This window comes from Aplysia californica, unplaced genomic scaffold (genome assembly GCF_000002075.1).
Source record: "Aplysia californica isolate F4 #8 unplaced genomic scaffold, AplCal3.0 scaffold01039, whole genome shotgun sequence".
In the NCBI taxonomy this organism is placed as follows: Eukaryota; Metazoa; Mollusca; class Gastropoda; order Aplysiida; family Aplysiidae; genus Aplysia; species Aplysia californica.
Genome location: NW_004798309.1, coordinates 13,754 through 34,197, shown reverse-complemented (window position 1 = coordinate 34,197; position 20,444 = coordinate 13,754). Strand labels below are relative to the sequence as shown.

Below are 20,444 nucleotides of genomic sequence, written 5' to 3'. Positions count from 1 at the left end.
CTGTTTCTAGCTTTTCCAGTATTTTAAATAGCTCATCATGTCTAACTTTATCGAACGCCTTTGAATAATCTATGAAGCATAAATACAGATCTTTCTGTTCTTCAATAAGTATAATATGATTTTAAAATGATCACCTATAATTCTTTGCCTTGGCGCCCTAGCAAATTGCCTCGGTGCCCTCTGATTTTTAGGCCCCACCAAGGCAATTTTTGCCTGCCCTCCAGAACACCTAATTCAAGCCCTGTAATTGGTTGTATCCTTATCACTTATCTGACTTGCCTTATTATCCTTTTAGTTTTTCACTTATTTCCATGCTCATGCTGCTATGTGTACCATGTTGTAAACCTCCGCAGATAAAAGACTGCTGTGACCCTGCCAATCAAGAGTTTAAACAGATGCAAAGCGAAAATTGCTGGTTGTTGTTGTACTCAAACAGAAGCTCAACTGAGGAAACACCAGCCGCTGTGCCTGTTTCAGATGACTTTGCTAGCACAGAGAAAAAGAAGTTAAACCCGTATAAGAAACAAGGGTCAATCAGGAGGTAACTTTCATTTGCCATAGATGAGTGCTGACTAACTGGTTCACTTGCATGTCTGAACCCCTTCCCCCAAAAGCCTACAGGAATCATACTCCTGAGCTCAATAGGGAAAGCTGTTAGATATTCACCAACTCATGTTAAAGTATATGCGCTGGATGTGCAGAAGGGTATAATCTGTCCCCGTAGAATTATGCAATTGTGTGGCCGCGGAGCGTTTTTTTGCTCAATTCTGCAACATTTGCATAATTTAGGATTATCCGCGTTTTTTCACGTTTTTCCCTTTTATTTCACAAAACAATTGATTAACGCATCGCCATGTGACTAAAGGGAAGTAATCACCATAATAAGTTTCATTTAAGTGAAAAGCTGGTTATTTCCCTTGTTAGAAGATCTTGGTTATGGGTTGTGATTTTGTTCCTTGAGCATGTTCAATTTTTCAATCCATCAAGAGTTGTTGTTCTCATGTCTGCTGATGTTTCATGTTTGACAGGTGTCCCTGGTTTTAGTAATGTGCCTACATCAGAGGTCCAGATGTCCTTTTAAAAAAAAATTTACAAACATTTTTCTTTCCTCTATAGATCTAGAGATTATTTTTGGTTGTTTTTTTAAAATATATTTTTTTTAAACTGATGTGTATTGTTTTCTTTTCCAAATACGCAACAAATTACTGATACTGCTTGTTCTGTTTTCAATTTTTCTGTACATAAAACTTGATAATCACGAAACTTCGAGTTGAAAAAGTGCAAAACATGTCGCGAATGGTGTTACAGTAACTTGCATAATTTTTGCATAATTTTGCTTTTTGTGTGCATAATTTGGCCTTCTAAATTTGCATAATTCTACGGGGACAGTATAATAAATACCACATGCCTTCTTTGCTTAGGTCCATAGGATTGATATGGGCTATTTTACTCCGTTTTTATTTGCTATTCTTTGTAAATGGTTATCTCTTGTGAATTAAGTGAGTATAGCTAGGTAATTTATTATGTGCTTTTGCAGTAAAATGTAAATGTTTTTATGATACGGTAGTTGGGTTTGAAGCTATATTTCATGCTGGTTAAGAAATGGTATTATGAAATCAGAAGCAACTGAAATTGATTTCCTTTGCATTAAAAATATTACACATGTCAACAAAATTTTGCTAAATCCTCCAAAAGATAGTGAAGGATGATCAGGTTTTAAGTCATTTGTACATTGTATACCAAATCCCAACTGACCAACAATCAGTCATATTCTATAATTCTCTGGGTGTTCAAATACCCCAATCCCTTCATAATGGTTGAAAATAATGAGCGGGTGGGAGAGAGAAATGAAATGTGTTGCATTCATTTATCAGCAGAAGTAACTGAGCAATGGCTGATTATGTGCTCATTTGTCTTCTTGGGATGTTGCTTTAAATTAAAAATGCATGTGGATAAAAAAAATATGCCAGAAATTTCAGTAAAGTCCCGAGAGGTGACTTGACTTCTTGCCTGTAGTTTACATGACCTGTGGTCTAAACATTGGGTACTGAAGAAATTATTGACAATAGATACAGGCTTGTCATTTCTGTTTTTATGCTTGGAAAATGATTAAGAAAAGAATCTAAGGGGAACAAAATATTCCATTTAATCTATGTTAGAACTAAGAGCATGATCTTTTTAAACTGTCAAATGCTATTGCGAAATAGACAGGTTTTTCACAGTATCAGGTTTTTAAAGAATCAATTGTCAAAGTATAACAATGTTTTCCATACAAATGGCCCAGACACTTATTGACTTATAAATTTCTGCTGTTTTTAATCTTTTTTCTACAAGTTAAGTGATATGAATATCAACAAAATTGAAGAATATTTAGAGGCACTTCAGTGAAATTTTCAAACTTCTCCGAGGGCACTAAAATTTGGATTATTGAAAAGAGCTTGGCTTTCTGTTTTCAGAACTTAAAAAAAATTTTGAACTATCTTTGTTAGTTCAGAAGCAGCAACCATTTTTGTGAATCAATTTCGGCCCTGATTTGGCCAAATTTTTGCACTGCATTTTGTGCCACCAAAACTCGAAATTTTACTTCAAAACGTCATAAAATCCTTAATAATAGTTGTATCGTAACCATTGAGGTATCATTTTGTTTGTTGTTTTATGTAGAATCAATATATGAAAATAAAAGTCAAGTACATTAAGGGTAAGATTCTATTTACCGTTTAATTACGTCATAAGCGTGACGTCGGGAGTCCGATGCCTATTATCCCAAAAAAGAAACGGGCACACTTTCCATAACAATGGTCCGATTTTCAAAAGAAAAACATCACTTATTTGTTTTAAAGAGTTCTTTAACTTGTTATTGGGGGAAAATGATTAAAATTGAAAGCAGTTTCAATCTTACATGTATAACTCAAGCAGGAGGTTGATGGTGCTCTGAGGTGTGGTTTGTTCCTTTTTTCCCTATTAACAATCGACCGTCCTTATCTGTCCTCCATCGTTTCTGTGTAACACCTCTAATCTTCACGGCTTATATGACCTATTTGTGTTTCAAGTGCCGTTAAACCCATGCTAAAACTAAACTAAAAAGCATAACACAGACTTGAAGAATATATAAAAAATTCAACGACTGTGGTATAAAGCGGTAAATCACCATGGAATATGACAATTACTGAGGGTCATCAAATACACAGATATATGCACCTTGCAATGACTCATACACTGAAGAACAGCGACATCAGTTCTATGATCAACTGAGTGACCTTTTAAACACCGTGGATGACAAAGATAATGGGACAATCATAGGGTAAAGGCTGAGGGGAAACAAGGAAGACGACATGGGAGAGATACATGAGGCCACACAATGACAGAAAAACAGATCAAAACAGTAATGGAGAAATGCTATGACCTTGTCATATCAAATACCTTCTTTCTGCTCAAAAGGAGTCAGGTTAAAACTTGGTACAAATGGAATTACCTAAAGATAGCATCACAAATTGATGTTATCCCGGCCAAAAGATCGAAACTGAGAAAAATCAGAGACTCAAGAGTGGTTCCCATCTACATCACAGACACTGACCACAGACCAGTCAACATGACTACTGACAGACCAAACAGGAAAAGGCCAGAAGCAAAGAAACGACGAGAGGTCGTAAATCTCAGAAATATAAATGACAATACCAAAGATAAGATACATGAATGTTTGAAAGATAAATTTCACAAATTGCCCAAACAACTGGGAGACATTGAAGAGGAATGAAGCCACTTCAGAGCATGTGTGTACAGAGCATTAAAAGAAAGAGTGCGGAACCAGGAAAACAAGAGGGCAGAAAAAGAAAACAACTATATGGTGAAACGACCAAGTGAAGGAAGCCGTCCAACTGAAGAAAAAGGCATTCAAAAAGTGGCAGAAATCAAAGACAGAGGAAGATTACATCCTATACAGAAAGGAACGCCGCTAAACATCAAGGGTAGTAAAGGAAGCTAAGAACAGATCCTGGACAGTAGCCTATATGGAGAACAACTGGTTACAAAATGTAAAGAAGATCCTTGAGAGTTTTACTAGAGAGTTAAAAAAAGCATGAGGATGCTGGAAGAACCATTCAACCCAATTGAAATAGTCAATGATGAGAACAGAAAACCTATTTTCAGAAAGCCAAAAATTAAGGAAAGATGGAAACGCTATTTCCAGGAGCTGCTGAATCCTACAGCAGAAACTACAGCAAACAGCTTCTCACAGAAAGAAACCACTCCAAAACCATCACTACTGCTGAGTGAAACCAAACATGTTATAAAGAAAAGCCCCACAAACAAAGCAATAGGTGTTGAAAACATCACAGCAGAAGAGATCAAAATATGCTACCATATCGGAGAACTCTGGCTATGGAGGATGATATTTAACCTGGCCTGGGCGACAAAAACAACACACAGCCTACAGAAGAATATCCCTTCTCAGCCGTGTGGATATAACGTTTGCCAAGATATTGGAAATGAGAATGAGACTTATTGTAGAGATCGACTCAATGAATCCCAGTTTGGCTTCAGAAAAGGTACCGCCCCGGGGGGTAGTCTTAGAAGAATATGGTGTAAAAGGACAATTGCTGGAGAACATCATGGCACTTTATAAAAACAGCATGTGTGCCGTAAGATCAACAGAAGGACTATCAGACTGTTTCCCCTTCAGGTCTGGGGTGAGACAAAGGTGTGTTCTCTCTCCGCTTCTCTTCATCACTTACATGGATAAGCAAATGACAACATCAATGAACTGAGCTTATATTTGCTGATAAGCAGAGTACATTAAATACAGATGATGAGAAATGTAAACACCTAAACAGGAAAATCTCCATTTCAAAAACAGAAGTTATGAAGGCTAGAAAAAATCCAGGGAAACTCAACATCCTTATTGACGGAACACAACAACACGTAGAGAAATTTAAATATTTGGGAAGCATCTTCGCACTAAATTGGCGTATGGACAAAGAAAAATAAACAAGAACTATGAAGGCAAATGCAGTGACCTAACAGCTTCTCAGTCACAAGAACATCCCAACTGAAGTGAAATCCCAGCTCATCAATAGAATCTTCATACCAACATTAATTAACATATCAGTGCCAAACATGGTCTCTAAAAATAAGGCATGAGAAAGGAAAATCAATGCACGCGAAATTAGAGGAGACCGCATAAGGAACGAGAATATACATCTACCAGTAGTAAATCTATTAGAGCGCCAAAGAGTCAAATGGTTCAGACATCTAACCAGAATGCCCCAGAAACAACTAGCGGCTAGAGCTTACCACACCCGCGAATCCAGCTTTAAATCAAGAGGAAGGCCAAGAAAGACCTGACTGGATGGGGTTAAAAAGGTCCTGGAACAATATAACTAATTAACATATCTATCACAGAAGCCGAAACCTGCGCCTCCCCTCGACATCCTAAGGATACCAGAGGAAGGAAAAAGTAAAGTAAAAACTGAGGAGCAAAAGTGCTCACTTTATTGCAACTGGCATCTTTCTTCAGGGTTGTTTCATCAGTGGAAAAGAGTAATAGGCTTATACTGCTAATACCGTGAATCGTGGAAGGATGGCGGCGGTGGCAATTATAAGAGAAATAAGACGACAAGAAGGATATATAATAGAGAAAATGTATATTAAGTTGAAGAGCAGGTAGGGGGATGGAGAAGAAAATAGAGGTACGGTTATGAAAATAAGAGGGGAGTGGGAACACATGAAACCACACACACACACACGCGCGCGCACACACACACTCACACACACACACACCCAGAGAGGGAGAGAGAGAGAGGGGGGGGGGCATGCAGTGGATCCTACATTCCAGTACATAGCATTTTCGTTCTTGTTCATGCGACAGAAAAGAAAGAAAATCTGAATCAGTACTAGCAATAGATGTAAGAAAGTTTATCAAGCAAATAATTTCATCTGATACTTTAATAGGCGTCCCAATTTAATTTTGACCGTGTTAACAACACGAGTCCGGACTCTTCATACTAGATTTAGGCCCTACGCAATGAAAGGCTTTGGGCAGGGGAAAAAAAGGGGGGAGCTCAGTGAAAAGGAAACACTTGGGTCTAAAAAGTATCGTTTTCTTTATGCTATCGAATGAACTAAGGCACAATGTAAGGTCAGTGATTATAATACATTACCAAAATTGTTTAACTTTTAAAATTGAAATTTAAAAATCTCTCGGCGATGTATTTCCCTGTCTCGTACATTTCAAACAATGAACAGAGGGAGCCAAAAGCTCAAGGCGCAAAAAGTGTGACGTCAGGGCTCGGCGCGATGTCACGTTGGAAGGGTTCAGTTAGGTTTTCGCGGATTTGGTTGATAAAAGGGTAAAACTTCACTAGCCAAGGTAAGACTTCTACGATAACCATTTAAACATTTTCTATAAGAACAAAGAATGGTTTACCAACAAGGGTAGTTTGAAAAAAATATGACGAGAAATTTTATCAAAAATCAATGGTTAAAAATTGTCTATTTTTCAACTTGAAATATCTCGAGACTCATAAGCGCACATCGACCAGAAAAAAAGCGTTTTGAAGGCCATCCAAAGGTCTTTAAAAGACATGTATCGGACTTGAATGTTGATCCCCTAAATTAAACCAAAATATGGGCAGTTTGAACCCACTGTCACAATGAGACGTCATGTCCGGAAGCAAAACCCAATGGGACTTTCCGAAGCCGAATCACGCTGTTGTGAGCGCGTTCACTGAAGTGCCTACATTGAACAATGATACAGTATAATATGGATAGAAGACTCGAAATCATGCATCCGTCGAACTGTGCCTGCGGTCCCATTTCTTTTTTTTTTCTCTACCTTTGTAAGATATCCCTCGAACTACCGAGGCCGGTCCCAACGAATTCGAGCTATCCGTTTTATTTAGAAATAATGTTTTGTATTTTCGTACACTTTTTTAACAAAATGATTTCATTTGGTTTGGTTTTTGCATACTGTCTTCGTTAACTTTCAGCTGGCAAGGTGTAGTAGAAGAGACATATGCTCCAATCTTAAAGAAGCACAAAGCCCACATTGTGCTTCCAGATGAGACAGCTGTAGCTCGGCTGAGGAAAACAGAAGAAACATGGACTCTAGAGCATGATGCCGCTCTGGTCCAGCTTATGTCTCAGAATGTGCCAAAAGATTCTGAGGGACTTGGCTGTCTAAAGGAATATGTTGAGGCTCTTGGAGTGTCTACTTACTCTGTAAGTTGCTGCCAGTTTTATGCTGAATGAGTACTCTTTCTTCAGCATTGTGTCATTTTCTTCCGTCTAATTATAAAACCTCATAGAGGTGACTTCGTATATTATAATATATGATTGACAATGTTTCATTTTCAAGAAAAAAAATTGGTATTTTCAGTTATTGTATTGTATACATTTAAATTGCCTCTTTGGCTTCGAAGGTCTTTGGTTGAATTTTAAACAGACTATTAACAGTCTAATAAATGTAAGGCTGTCAGGTGTTAATGAAAAGATAAATGCATTTAATATAAGTATATATCAAGAAAAAAAGCACAAACGTTTTTATCTTTTATCTCATAGTCAAAACTGATCATAGTGCTGATAAGGTGTAACCTCTTTGTAATATCATTTACTGAGGAATGCCACAGAATTTCCCAGCTTGTATTGCAATTTTAATAGTGTCAGTGAACATGATCAAAACAATATCATGTTTCAGCCAGGAGAAGGTGAAAGCAGCCACTTGACAGACAATGATCCGAGCACATACTGGGAAACTGATGGTTCTCAAGGGCAACACTGGATAAGACTCAACATGAAAAAAGGAACAATAATCAAGTAAGTGGTGGTTGTATTTATTCTAATTGCTGGTTTTAACACTCTTGGTCAAAGTTAGTCACAAGTGAAACTGAAGGGTCAATATATTTTCATTTTTATCTACTTAAAAAAAAAAAAAAGATTTTCTGTATGTTGGTGACTTTCTGTGTATCTTTATTATAAAGATTTGGTAACAAGGTTTGTTTGTAAATTAGTTATAGTTAGAATACTAAATGCATTTCGCTTGTTTTGTGTTTTCCTCCTGAACTCTGAAAAATAAAGTCACTTGATTAAAGGAGAGAGAAATCGTTTGACAGCAGTACAAAGAGTTTGTGGCCTAGAAATAATTTTTTGTATGTGAAAATAGGCCACATGATTCTGAGTAAAACTTGCTTTTTTAAATTCTAAAACAAAAGTCAATATGAAAAGTTCAGATCAGTTCAGGACCAGAAAAACATGTTTTTATAATCACCATGGAACAAAGCATTCCTGGTATCAATCTACTTTAAAAAAAAAAAAATTCTTCTACAGAAATTGAGAGTCATTGATATATACATCAGGTTTTGAATGATCAATTTTATTTCAAAAGGTTGTTGTCAATGACTGTGGACTTGGCTGATGACAATTACCTCCCTGAAGAAATTGTAGTCCTGACTGCAGAATCGGAAAACTTCAAAGAACTGAATAACATAACAATCAACTGGTAATAAGGCTGAGTTTCTACATTATTCTTTTCTGTCATGTTATTCTTAGCCGCATATCAATAGCAAAAGTGCTCTTTGTTGACATTAATGTTGTAGAGAAGAAATAGTGCTTCTTGAGACAATGAATTGCAAGCGAGATTTCAAATCCAACTTCAAACATTTTGAAAGATCCTGTTTTCATGTCATATTTTCTCCCCCTTAAATAAGATTTACATTGATGTCTTTGAAGTATTATGTATACCATAGTGATAGAAGTAAGCCCTGCTCAAGAACACGCTTAGCAATATCCCAATTTTTTGTCTCTGCCGACTGGTGAATGAAAATGAGACATCTTCTGAGCAGAAGAATTTCCTCCAGAGGGAATCAATCATTTGTTTCAATTACTGAGCATATATGATTGTGTTTATTGCACTTTTTTGTAGTTTGATATTAAATCTAGCCCCTAAACCCCGGAATGGAAAAAATCACGACCTTCTGCGGTGTTTCTTGCCTATCCGAGTGACTCCAGAAGTTCAACCGTTCGAAGGGCTTGGTCCACAGCAATGAACTGAAGGGCTGCTCCAACAAGGAAATTGTGGCTAATTGCGACAGTGTGGTCGAAGCCCGCAGGATGACTCTTCGACAGGGGGAGACCATACTTGAAACGAATACGATAATTCTAAACTTCGATTCGTGCCACCCTCCAGCCACCGTTCGAGCATCGTACTTGGTCCTGGGCTTGCGACCCTATGTGCCAAACCCTATGTGCTGTTTTCAGTGTCAGAAGTTTGCCCATAGTCAGTCGCGATGCCGACGTGCAGCCATGTGTTCTCGCTGTGGCAAGACTGGGCTTCCTGAGAAGGAATGCAAGGCTAGACCTTGCTGCCCAAATTGCCAAGGCCAGCACACAGCCTTCAGCAAGGATTGCCCGACTTAGATCCAAGAACGCGCAATCCAAGAGTACAATGCGCGAAATGGCTGCTCTTTCTAAGAAGCCGCAAAGCTGTCTGCACGTTAATCGTGACCCCGGTTCTTGGCTGGACATATGCGAAGGTACTCCGCCCAGTTGGCTATTACCTCTACTGCCAACTTTCCACAGCCCATGGTCAACAGAGTCTCTGTAACCGAGTGAAAAAAAGTCTCTCTTCTACCCTTGTGGCACCCACCTCTGAGGTGCCACTTTCTAACCGCTTCGAGGTTCTAGGAGAGGACGGGATGGACTCTTCTTCCGCCCCCTCTTCTTCCCCTCCCCCCTCTTCTATCCCTCAATCTTCCTCCCCTTCCCCCTCTCCCCAGCCTCCTCCATCTGTTTCACCTCCCCCTACCCCTCCAGCTGACATCCCCCTACCTATGGACAAGTACAGCTCCCCCCCCCCCCCCCGGCCTGTCCCCTGGAAGGGCGGAGCCCGTCACTCCTCCAAATCCTCCACTAGGCCGCCGTCCAAACCAGGACGGCAGCTACCCCCAGTGGGTTGGGAGGATATGAATAGACCCACTGCTTCGTCTGCAGGAGGTGCAACCCCTTCTAAAGCGAGCTGTCGCACATGGACTCCAACCCTCTGGGATCCAAATGCGACACTGACTTTGGTGTTTCTTCCTCTTCTCCTTCCTTCTTTCTTTCTTCTTCTATTTTCTCTCCCACCTCTGACCTCATGTGCAGCAAAAAGAGAGGTCACCCATCCCACAGAGTGGGCGCCTCATGCGGAAGGAAACCGGATGCCCTGGGAGCTTTCCGCACTTCTCCAGTGGACAGCCTCCAGGCAGAGGCAATCATACCATCACTCACACTCATATGCACACAACTCTCACTACAATACGCAATTAAGCAAAGCTCAACACCAGCACATGACTGTATTTTCAGAACAAAACCAGGCACCATACACAAGTTCCAAAACAACGAAAACTCATCGAACCCTTGGGCTAGAGTCCTTGAGGACCTTAAAAACATACAATTTTCCGAACAAGACATCCAACAATTTCTTTTCCCCGAACTCCCTCCGTGGCACCAGGGCAAAAATAGACTTACAGCTGACCACACATACCAAAGCAAGCTCAAACACCAAAACATTTAAAGCAGAATACAAAGAACATATAGAAAAATACCCCGATGTGGAGCTAATCTTCACAGATGGCTCTAAATCGGACTCTGCTGTGGGTGCCGCTGTCCTATCCTCAAACAGTACACACCAGAAGAGGCTCCATCCCGAAGCCTCCATTTTCTCTGCGGAAGCCACTGCCATTGACATTGCACTGGACTCGGTAGAAAATTCTCCTAACAACTTTCCTTATCCTATCTGACTCTCTGTCTTGCATCACCTCACTTACAAACTAGACACTCTTACACCCAAAAATAGTTTAAATAGTTAGGTTACAACAAAAAAATACACGCTTTGGCTGAAACCGGGAAAAGTATCGTGTTGGCATTTCTACCTAGCCATGTGGGCACCCGAGGAAACGAGCAAGTGGACCTCCTGGCGAAAAAATCCTTGTCCCTTCTGTTTGGATCAAGGATGAACACTCTCCCACAGACTGACTTTAAAAATAAAGTCAAAAACTACGCCTCCAGTCTGTGGTAGACTCATTGGAAAAAACTAGATAACAATAAACTACACTCTGGGCCTCTCCAGAAGAGAAGTCATTTTTACTCGGTTACGCTTCGGACACACGTCCCTGACACACAAATACCTCTTTCAGGGGGAAGAGAAGCCGTTTTGTGACGGATGCGACACAGATTTTACCATTAGACACATTTTAATCGAATGTCTAGTCTTCGGAGAGACCTGAAGGAAATATTTTAGATGCAAAAAATTACAAGACCCGTTTTCCATCGTTGATCCCAACGCTATCCTTAATTTTTTAAAGGCCATTGGCCTTTATTGAAAAATGTGAATATCCTTGTTTAAAATTGTTAATATTATAATAAAGTCATTTTAAATTTAAAATTATATTTACATCACATTTTTTGTATTTTAGGAGAGGTGTTGATCAGAATCAGGCTGTGCACTGAACTGTTGCGAATGAAACCAACTTTTTTCGCGCGCTCATATGACCTTGTGCAGTTGCGAGCACCATAAAATTCTTACTAAACTAAACTAAATCAATTTGTCTTAAGCTTATGTAAGTTTTTTTGTTTTACAATGAAAACTAAAATCTCCTCTGCACTAATTTGGAAATTTTTTTATAACTTTATTTTCAGGAGCTCACAGTCTCCGACAGAAATAAAGCTGCTGGAAAATCTGACTGAGCACTATGCAACAATCACAATCAAGATCAAATCATGTAAATGTAGGTGAAAATAGGAGGCAGATGAAGAGCATGTCATGCTAATTTTTTACCAATTGATTTAAAAGTAAGAGAAAGATTTGTTGTTAAATAATGATTTTGTTTATTCTTCTAGGACCTATGCCTGTGTTGTGGCGGTTAGACACTTCACAATAAAATGTAGAAGACACGAGTTCAATTCCTGTGTAGGGAGGTATTTTATGGATTGTCTTTGTCTAACTACTGAGACGTTGTATCCCTCTCAGCCCAAATTGGCCCAGCGGGCGGGGTCCAAGCAGCCCACCCCCTAAATGATCTAGACTGTCAATAGGGGCGTCAAATTTATATGATTACAATGCCATATATATATGCAGTCAAAATTGTCTAAAATTGCTGGTCATTGTCAAAGTGGAAAGTGGTTATCTTGGACAGGTAGATATCTTGGTCAGATTCGTTATAATATTTTTTTAAACTTAACTCTTTCCGGACGTAGTTCTTTTGGGTCTAGACATAATTAACCTGTTGCTCGCTTTGGCTATTCTGATGGTGTACAAAATAACTTCATAGAAGCATAACCATCACTCCAAACATAACATATGATATATCAAATTGAAGGAAATTGAATGAGGAATACATCCCAATACAAGACAAGGATTAATTTTGAACATAAATTTGCATTACAAGGGTTAGAAATGGCGATGGTGACGAGAAAAATAAATTTTGACGGAAAAAATTACTTTCACCAAACATGGGAAAGCAAATCAGCATGGCTATCTTATCATATACAGTAGTCTCCGCCTAAACGCATGCCATACAAAAGCCCACTCCGCTCAAACGCACACTTTCGTCATCTGACGGGTTTTTTTACTATATAATTTAGACGTTCAAACGCACGGTCACTCCCTCTAAACGCACGCTCCGATCTGCGAAACATGCCGACAGGTAAAGCTTGACTAAAGGGAATTTTCACTGCGACTGCTGTACGATCTGCACGGCTTGGATAAGACAAGCCTAGAAAACAGGATATTTGGCGAGACTGCCCCTTACGCCGAACAAAGAGAGTGATGGACAGCATTTTCACACCCAACTTTCCACAGACACATAGGTCTAGGATTGGTCACTGGAAATGCATCTCTTTGAGAGAAGGTTTCTGACTGGTGTTTGAGTGACTGCGTGTTGGCTAACGTTTAGTTAGACCTAAGCCTATGATGCGCAACACGCATGAATGCTCGTTCATGAATTTACGGTCGGGGGTGGTCGCTTGGAAAGCCACGTGGCTGGGCTGTCGTCTCTATGACTATCACCAACAATTTCTTTTTAGGCTATTGGTTCCCGACATTTTATGGTGCATTCATTACATCGAGTCTGTGTTTCTGCCCCCCCCCCACACACACACACCCATTCAACGCCTTTGTATTCTTAACCGCAGTCGGGGAATCTTTTACAAAACAGTCACGTGTCCTCACATTATCATCCCAAAGTGACCCCCACCCCAAAGGGATGTCACTAGAATATCAAGGCAATGAGGTGACTGCGTCCCTTCCTCCCTTTGCAAAGGTTCATGTAAACGCATGCTCCGTATAAACACACGCTAAGGAGCCCTCCCGAGCACCATGCGTTTAGGCGGAGACTGCTGTACAGGCCGAGAGCATAATCCATATATTTCTGAATGCGCAACTTTTTATTTGAAAGCAATATTCCAATTTTTGTTTGAGTTATGATATTTATACTCAGTCCAGTTACATTGTTTTATTGATGCAAGACCGCAAGAACTAATTCACTCGTTTCCCCCAAACCCACACTTTGACAAAGTGAAACCAGATGATTTTGTTTCCAAAATCCTTTCCAAGTTTTTCAATAGCAATAAAAAGTAATTATAAATGATGGCTCTCTAGTGGATCACTACCTTGTTGTGGTTTGAGAGCTTGTGTGCCTCAGTGACCCCAAGAGCTACGCTGGCTGGAGCTAATGCTCCTGGTAGGGCCACCCATGCCAGACAGGTCGACGGGTAGAGTTCAGACGAAGGGTGATCCACCGGCCCTCCAGGTTTCGAAGGTTCAGCTCCGGGCTAACACCCCAGACTGGTAAAAAGCATATGTTACGGAAACAGCAACAAAGAGAAACCATATTTCTGTGTGTGATAGACCTTCAGAGTCTCTTGGGACTCGTATGAAAGCGGGCAGTGAAAGCCGCAAGGAAGCTGTTTGCAGGAAGATGGAGGACCTGAACACGGCAAAGACAAAAGTTATCATAGTATTCATAGGACTGTGGAATGTAAGGACAATGTATGAAACTGGTGAGTTGGCACAAGTAACGGCAGAGATGAGGAGATATGGATTGCACATTCTGGGCATAAGTGAAAGTCACTGGACAGGATCCGGCAGGCTGAGAACAGCAACTGGAGAAATACTGATCTATTCCGGCAGAGAAGACAACCAACATAGGGAAGGTATAGCTATCATCCTAAAAAAGGGACATGGGAAATGCCTCATGGAGTGGAAACCGATCAACAGCAGAATGATGACACTGAGACTGAAGGGAAAGTGCACCAACACAAGCATCATCCAATGTTACGCCCCTACTAACGACAGTGAAGATGAAAGCAAGGACTCTATTTTTATGAACAGCTACAGAGGGAATTGACAGGTATACCTCGTCACGACCTTATCGTTGTAATGGGCGATCTGAATGCTAAAGTAGGAGAGGACAACACCAACTATGAGAGAACGATGGGACAACATGGTACGGGTACAAGAAATGAGAACGGGGAAAGACTAGTGGACTTCTGCGCATTGAACAACTTGGTGAAAGGCAGAACCCTCTTCCCACACCGTACAATCCACAAACTGACCTGGAATTCTCCAAATGGCCGGGACAAGAACCTGATTGACCACCTTATGATAGGAGGAATGTGGAGACGTTCCCTACAGGATGTGAAAGTAAGAAGAGGAGCAGATGTCGGCAGTGATCACCATCTAGTGACGGCAAGGATAAAACTCAAGCTGAAGAAAGAAAACATTCACCAGGGAGGCAACAAGGACATGATTTAATGTTCATAAGTTCAGTGATGGCAATGTGAGATCTGCCTTCCGACTAGAACTAAAGAACCGATTTCAAGCTCTCCAAGACCTGGAAGAAACCACCCCCAATACAGATGAAGCCAATACCCAATGGAAGCATATTGTTGAGGCCTACACAGAAAGCAGTAAGACATGTCTTGGTGTCAAGAAAAAGAATGGATACAGCAAGGAACTTGGAATACTATTGAAGAACGGAGAGAAATCAAGAAAAGACAGCTTGCAGCTAAATCGATACGGCTACAGGAGAAGTATGCAGAGGATTACAAGGAAGCTTCCCAGAAAGTTAAAAGACTGGTCAGGAAGAACAAAAGAGAAGCCATGGAAAAGTTGGCGAGGCAGAGGAGGCAGCTGCTAAAGGTGAACAAGGCAACGTATACAAGATCACAAGAATAATATGTGGCAAGTACCACGGTAGAATGAGTGGACCAATCAAAGACAAGGCTGGCAAGCTGCTGACAATCGAGAAGGAACAGGAAGCACGCTGGGCAGAACACTTCAGGGAAGTCCTAAACCAACCTCCACCTGAGGACACCGCAGACATACAGAAAGCTACCTTTGATCTTGATATCAGCTCTGACCCGCCACAGAAACACGAGATTGTAAAAGCTGTTAAGAGCATGAAAACAAGAAAATCTCCAGGAATGGACAACCTGAATGCTGAATTGTAGACCCAGAACTGACTGCCACCATTCTTCAACCACTATTCAAAACCATATGGGAGGGAGAGCAGATTCCCGAGGACTGGAGCACTGGAGTCATTGTTAAAGTACCAAAGAAAGGAGCTCTTAGAGACTGCAACAACTGGAGAGGTATCACGTTGCTATCAGTTCCCAGCAAGATCCTGGCCAAGATTATTATTAATCGGATGTCGGATACAGTAGACAGCTGCTTAAGAAAAGAACAGGCAGGATTCCGCAAAGAAAGAAGATGCACAGATCAGATATTTGCCCTTCGCAACATAGTAGAACAGTGCACGGAATGGCAGAGACAACTTTATATGTCAACTTCATTGATTTTGAAAAAGCATTCGACAGTGCATAGAGAAAGTCTTTGATACATTCTACGATCTTATGGAATCCCTTGCAAGATAGTGGAGGTCATCAAGAGCTTCTACCAAAACTTGAAGTGCATTGTTGGAAACAGTACCACTGCTTTTGAGGTAAAGACAGGAGTTAGACAAGGAAGCAACGTGTCAGCAATTCTGTTCAACCTGGCCATTGACTGGGTCATGAGGAAAACAACAGAGGAAACATCAAGAGGAATAAGGTGGACCCTCTTCTCCACCCTCGAGAATCTTGACTTTGCCGACAACCTTGCACTACTCTTCCATACCGACCAGCACATTCAGGAAAAAACAAACCGACTCCACAAATACGGACGCCAGATTGGGTTATGAATAAGCCAGAGGAAGACAGAAGTGATGACACTGAATGTAGGCTCCCCAACGCTGATTAGAGTGAACAACACAGACCTGCCTATGACAGACACATTTACCTACCTAGGCAGCATAATCAAAACTGACGGCGGCGCAAAGGAAGACATCATGAACAGATTCGGCAAGGCAAGATCTGTACACAGAGGCATGATCAACATCTGGAAGTCGGGACAGTTTAGTATACAAACCAAGTTAAAGCTGTATAACAGCTGTGTACGATCCACACTCCTATATATGACGCTGAATGCTGGAGGATGACTGATCATGATCGTGCCAAGCTTTCATACAACCAGCTTACGCCAAATCCTCAGAACCATCTGGCCCGACAAGATATCCAACGCAGATCTGTTATGTAAATGTAGGCAAGAGGACATGACAACCATAATAAAAAGAGAAGGTGGAGATGGATTGGACATGTTCTGAGAAGAGAGCCAGACTCTATTGTGAAGACTGCCCTCCACTGGACACCCGAAGGATGTCGCAAAAGGGGCAGACCCAAAGTGACCTGGAGACGCACAGTAGAGTCTGAAATGAAGTCCTGGAATCATTCGTGGCTAACACTGACCAAGATGGCCCAAAGCAGACAGAGCTGGAGATCCTTTGTTGCTGCCCTAAACGCCAGATGGCGTAATGGGTAGTAAGTAAGTAAATAATAAATGATGGATCGTGTTAAAACGAAACAATACTGAAGCACCCTAATACAGCCGATGTATCAGCGATACGCCCGCAAGGGGTGTGGACTCGCGCCGATATATCGGAGATACGTTCGGAAAGAGTTAAAGAGGGAAGTGGCCGTTGGTACCCTGTGGATTGAAACTCCGCTTCATCTAGCTTTTCCCGCTACTTTCCTCCATCCTCCGCTGGACCGCTCTCGGTCGCAAATTGCAATACTTTTTTTTTTTACACGCGGAAAACATCGAACCAGGAGAGAGACGAAAACGCGGCTTACCCAGGTCCGCCTGTAGCTTTCTACTTCCATTCTTCTGTGCCTGGCACTAGTTTCGCATTGTTTATTATGGAGCGACAGTGTCATTCGAGCATTGGGACGATGGCGCGCCGAGTTGTCCTTGAAAACGGCAGAAATTCGAGAGAAGTTGATGCTGAATGCAAAAATAAAAGGAGCTGAAATGAGAAAGAAGCAGACGGTGTGTGTGACTTGAAAAGTTCATTAGAAAATTGAACAAGCCGCTTACTGCACTTTACGTTTGGTGCGATAAAGAAATCGCTCAGTACAGTGGCAAAGGTGTACAAGTTTAAAACGAAAGAAATCTTTTTATGAGACACCAGCTGGCAACAAACACTGGATTTTTAGTCACCAGACTGTCAAATTGTGCTTGTTAGTCAACTGAGTGTCTTGGGGAGTTTTTTAGGTGGTTTTTTTTTCAAATACATTTAAATTCAGTAGCTTATATGGTTAACAAATATGACAGTTTTCCCTTCCAACACCATAGGCTAGATGTTCCAATATATTGCCTCTGGATCTCATTAGTTTTACTCTGGCCTTCGGAGAGCGCGCGTACGCCTTCACGTGAATTCCCTCCTTTTTTGAATTTCTTGAGTGGCAGCTATGGTTATTCACTGGTTATTGTCTTTTATGTGCAAAGTAGTTGTGATTTTGTTGGTTAAAGTTTCTTTAATTGGAAATAATTCCATTCTGAGACTTATACTTTGAAATTCAACAAATGCTTGCAATTTCCTTTTCTTAGAAATTGAAAAAAAGTTGCCAACAATACTGGCCCCCCGGGAAATTGCGGTCTTGCGGCCACGTTTTTCGTCAAGTTCCGCATTATAAATCCGCAATTTTTTTCAACTTCGCAATTTCTCGCAATTTTAGGCAAAATAACATCAACGCTTTAATTTTAACAGAATTTTTAATTCGAAATGGTGCACGTACAGAGCCGACAGGCCTACGTAAATCATGCTTTCGGCCCAGCTCTAGTCTACTTCAACTTGGCGTACTCTTAAAGCTAAAACCGGAAATTCAGGCTGGAATACATCATGTACAACACAAACTGAGACATAGAGATCTAATGTGTGTAAGTGTAACCGTGCGCGTGTAATTGTAATAAAAGAAAGTGGGTGTGTGTGTGGTGAGCATGTGTGTGCGCGTGTAAGGTGTACATGTGTGTGTGCGCGCGCACGTGAATATTGTTCGTACATGATGCATCATGTGTCTACATATATGGTAACCGGGCACCTGGTCTCAGTATCTACGTACACGGTAACCGGAATGAAGATAAACCAATATTTGTCCTGTGCTGTCATTTGTTGAAAAAAAAAAAAGAAAGTCATGCATGTACACAAGCGTCTTGTCGGGCTCGCCATCGGGCCAGTCAGTGAACCTGTGCTTTCGCATCACATTGTGAGTACCGGTTGGGGTCACCAAAGTTCATTCAAAGTCTGTGCGCTGCGAAGTATAGGGCTCCGGAATGGGGGGATTATTGATTTTTTAAAAAGGTACAGTCGGGAGAGGGCTTGGGTTGAAGGCAACTTCAAATGACAAAAACTGAACTTTGGAGTTCTGAACTGCCCGGTTACCGTGTACGTGACACTGAGACTACGTGCCCGGTTGCCGGTTACCGTGTACGTAGACACTGAGGCTAGGTGCCCGGTTACGGTGTACGTAGACACTCCCTTCATAAATGTAAAACACCTTAAGCTGCGTTCACACGGGAGTGGTCACTATAGAAATGATCTACATTATTATTACTATTAAATGGAGAAAAAAAATTGCTGTATTTTACAATTTGACGTAGAGTTAAAAACAATACCATACTGGTTTTAAAAAAGAAAATATCTGAAATAGATTTAAATACAGATTACCGGTGTATCGAAGGTTGCAAGAGAAAAATAGAATAGGATCTGAATTGATTGGGGCATAAGCTAATTTTGCATTTAGTGGTTGTTCGAATCTCCCATCAATTTTTGTTTGTTTTTATAGAGACTAAACCTCATACTACGCTTCTAGATCTTTGCATGAACCAAGTACCCGGTATGTACTAAATTTGGTCAAATTTTATGTCTTCATTTAAAAGTTATTGCGAAAACCGAGGGTTCCGTTATTTCAAGTCACGCAGTATTATATTACATTTGGTCGATAACTTTATTGTTAACGTACTCATGTGTTGTTACTAGTAAATGTTGTTAATAAAATTTGTATTGTGGGTCATGATTTTTTAAAAGGCTGTTCTGCTTTTATGCTACGGGTACTCAAATTGTCATGTTTTTTAAACTAAAAATGTTAAGCCCGTATTAATGCGCCTGGGATGGGAAGGTTGCAATTTTTTTGCAGTTTACCTTGCAATTTTTTGCAATTTTTCTATTTCAAAAATGCAATTTTCCGCGGGGCCAGACAATAGCAAAGATCCAGGTTAAAACCCCAACACCATTGCTGTGTATCACCTGCAACCATTGGGCACATTTGACATGACAGAGTGGGTGGTTGCTGGGTGCTCTCCTGTGGTTTGCTCCTTCTTTCATAACAAACATTTATCGTCCTTATCGCTCCTCCTTTTGCTTTGTGGATATTAGTCTTGTAACACCTTTAATCTTCGGCACTTATATAAACCAATTGTGTTGCAAGTGCCATAAAATTCTGACTAAAACCAAAACTGATGACATGACAGATTAAAGAGTAACTTTGTAATATTGGGAGAATTGGGTTTTTTTAATACTTTTCATTCTTTTGTAACAGTAGCCACACTTTTTATGAAGGAATGGGTTTCTTGCTTTTGTTAAATGGACAATAACTATACAAGTTGTGTGTGTTTACAAGTATAATTTCACAATTTAAAAAAAAAATTATATACAATCTGCAAATAGTATTTATTAGTAGATTATTGTCTTTTGAGTTGTATGTTTTATCATTGGTTAATCACAGAGTATCAGTAAATAATTTCTCGTGTCACTGAAATATTGAAGCAACAGCAGGAAACTAGGTTGCCGCCTACTTTTGCTTTTTTTTTTTGGGGGGGGGGGAGAGGGGGAGTGAAGACTAAATGTAACAGGAGGTAGGATAAAAGGGAAGGAAGGAGAGACAAAGTAAGGACAACGGAGGAGAAAGACGAGGAGGGTTTACGGGACTAAAGTATAAAGAGTCAAGAGGGAGGGGGCAGGAGGAGGATGGGCAAGAGAGGGTGAAGGAACAGGGATCAGGAGGAGGTAGTACAGGGGTGGAGGAGGAGGAGGAGAAAAGGG

The 20,444-nt window shown here is 40.7% G+C and overlaps 1 protein-coding gene across 1 annotated transcript in view; it reads left to right on the top strand.

Annotated features, from left to right (window-relative positions):
- LOC101847389 (E3 ubiquitin-protein ligase HECTD3) overlaps window positions 1-20,444 on the top strand; it is a gene marked incomplete at both ends in the record, with an annotated part of 59,848 nt that overhangs the window by 26,194 nt on the left and 13,210 nt on the right. Inside the window, 5 exon segments of the mRNA XM_005111307.2 lie at window positions 354-541; window positions 6,984-7,215; window positions 7,691-7,809; window positions 8,378-8,491; window positions 11,668-11,756. Coding sequence (XP_005111364.2) covers window positions 354-541; window positions 6,984-7,215; window positions 7,691-7,809; window positions 8,378-8,491; window positions 11,668-11,756 — 742 coding nt within the window.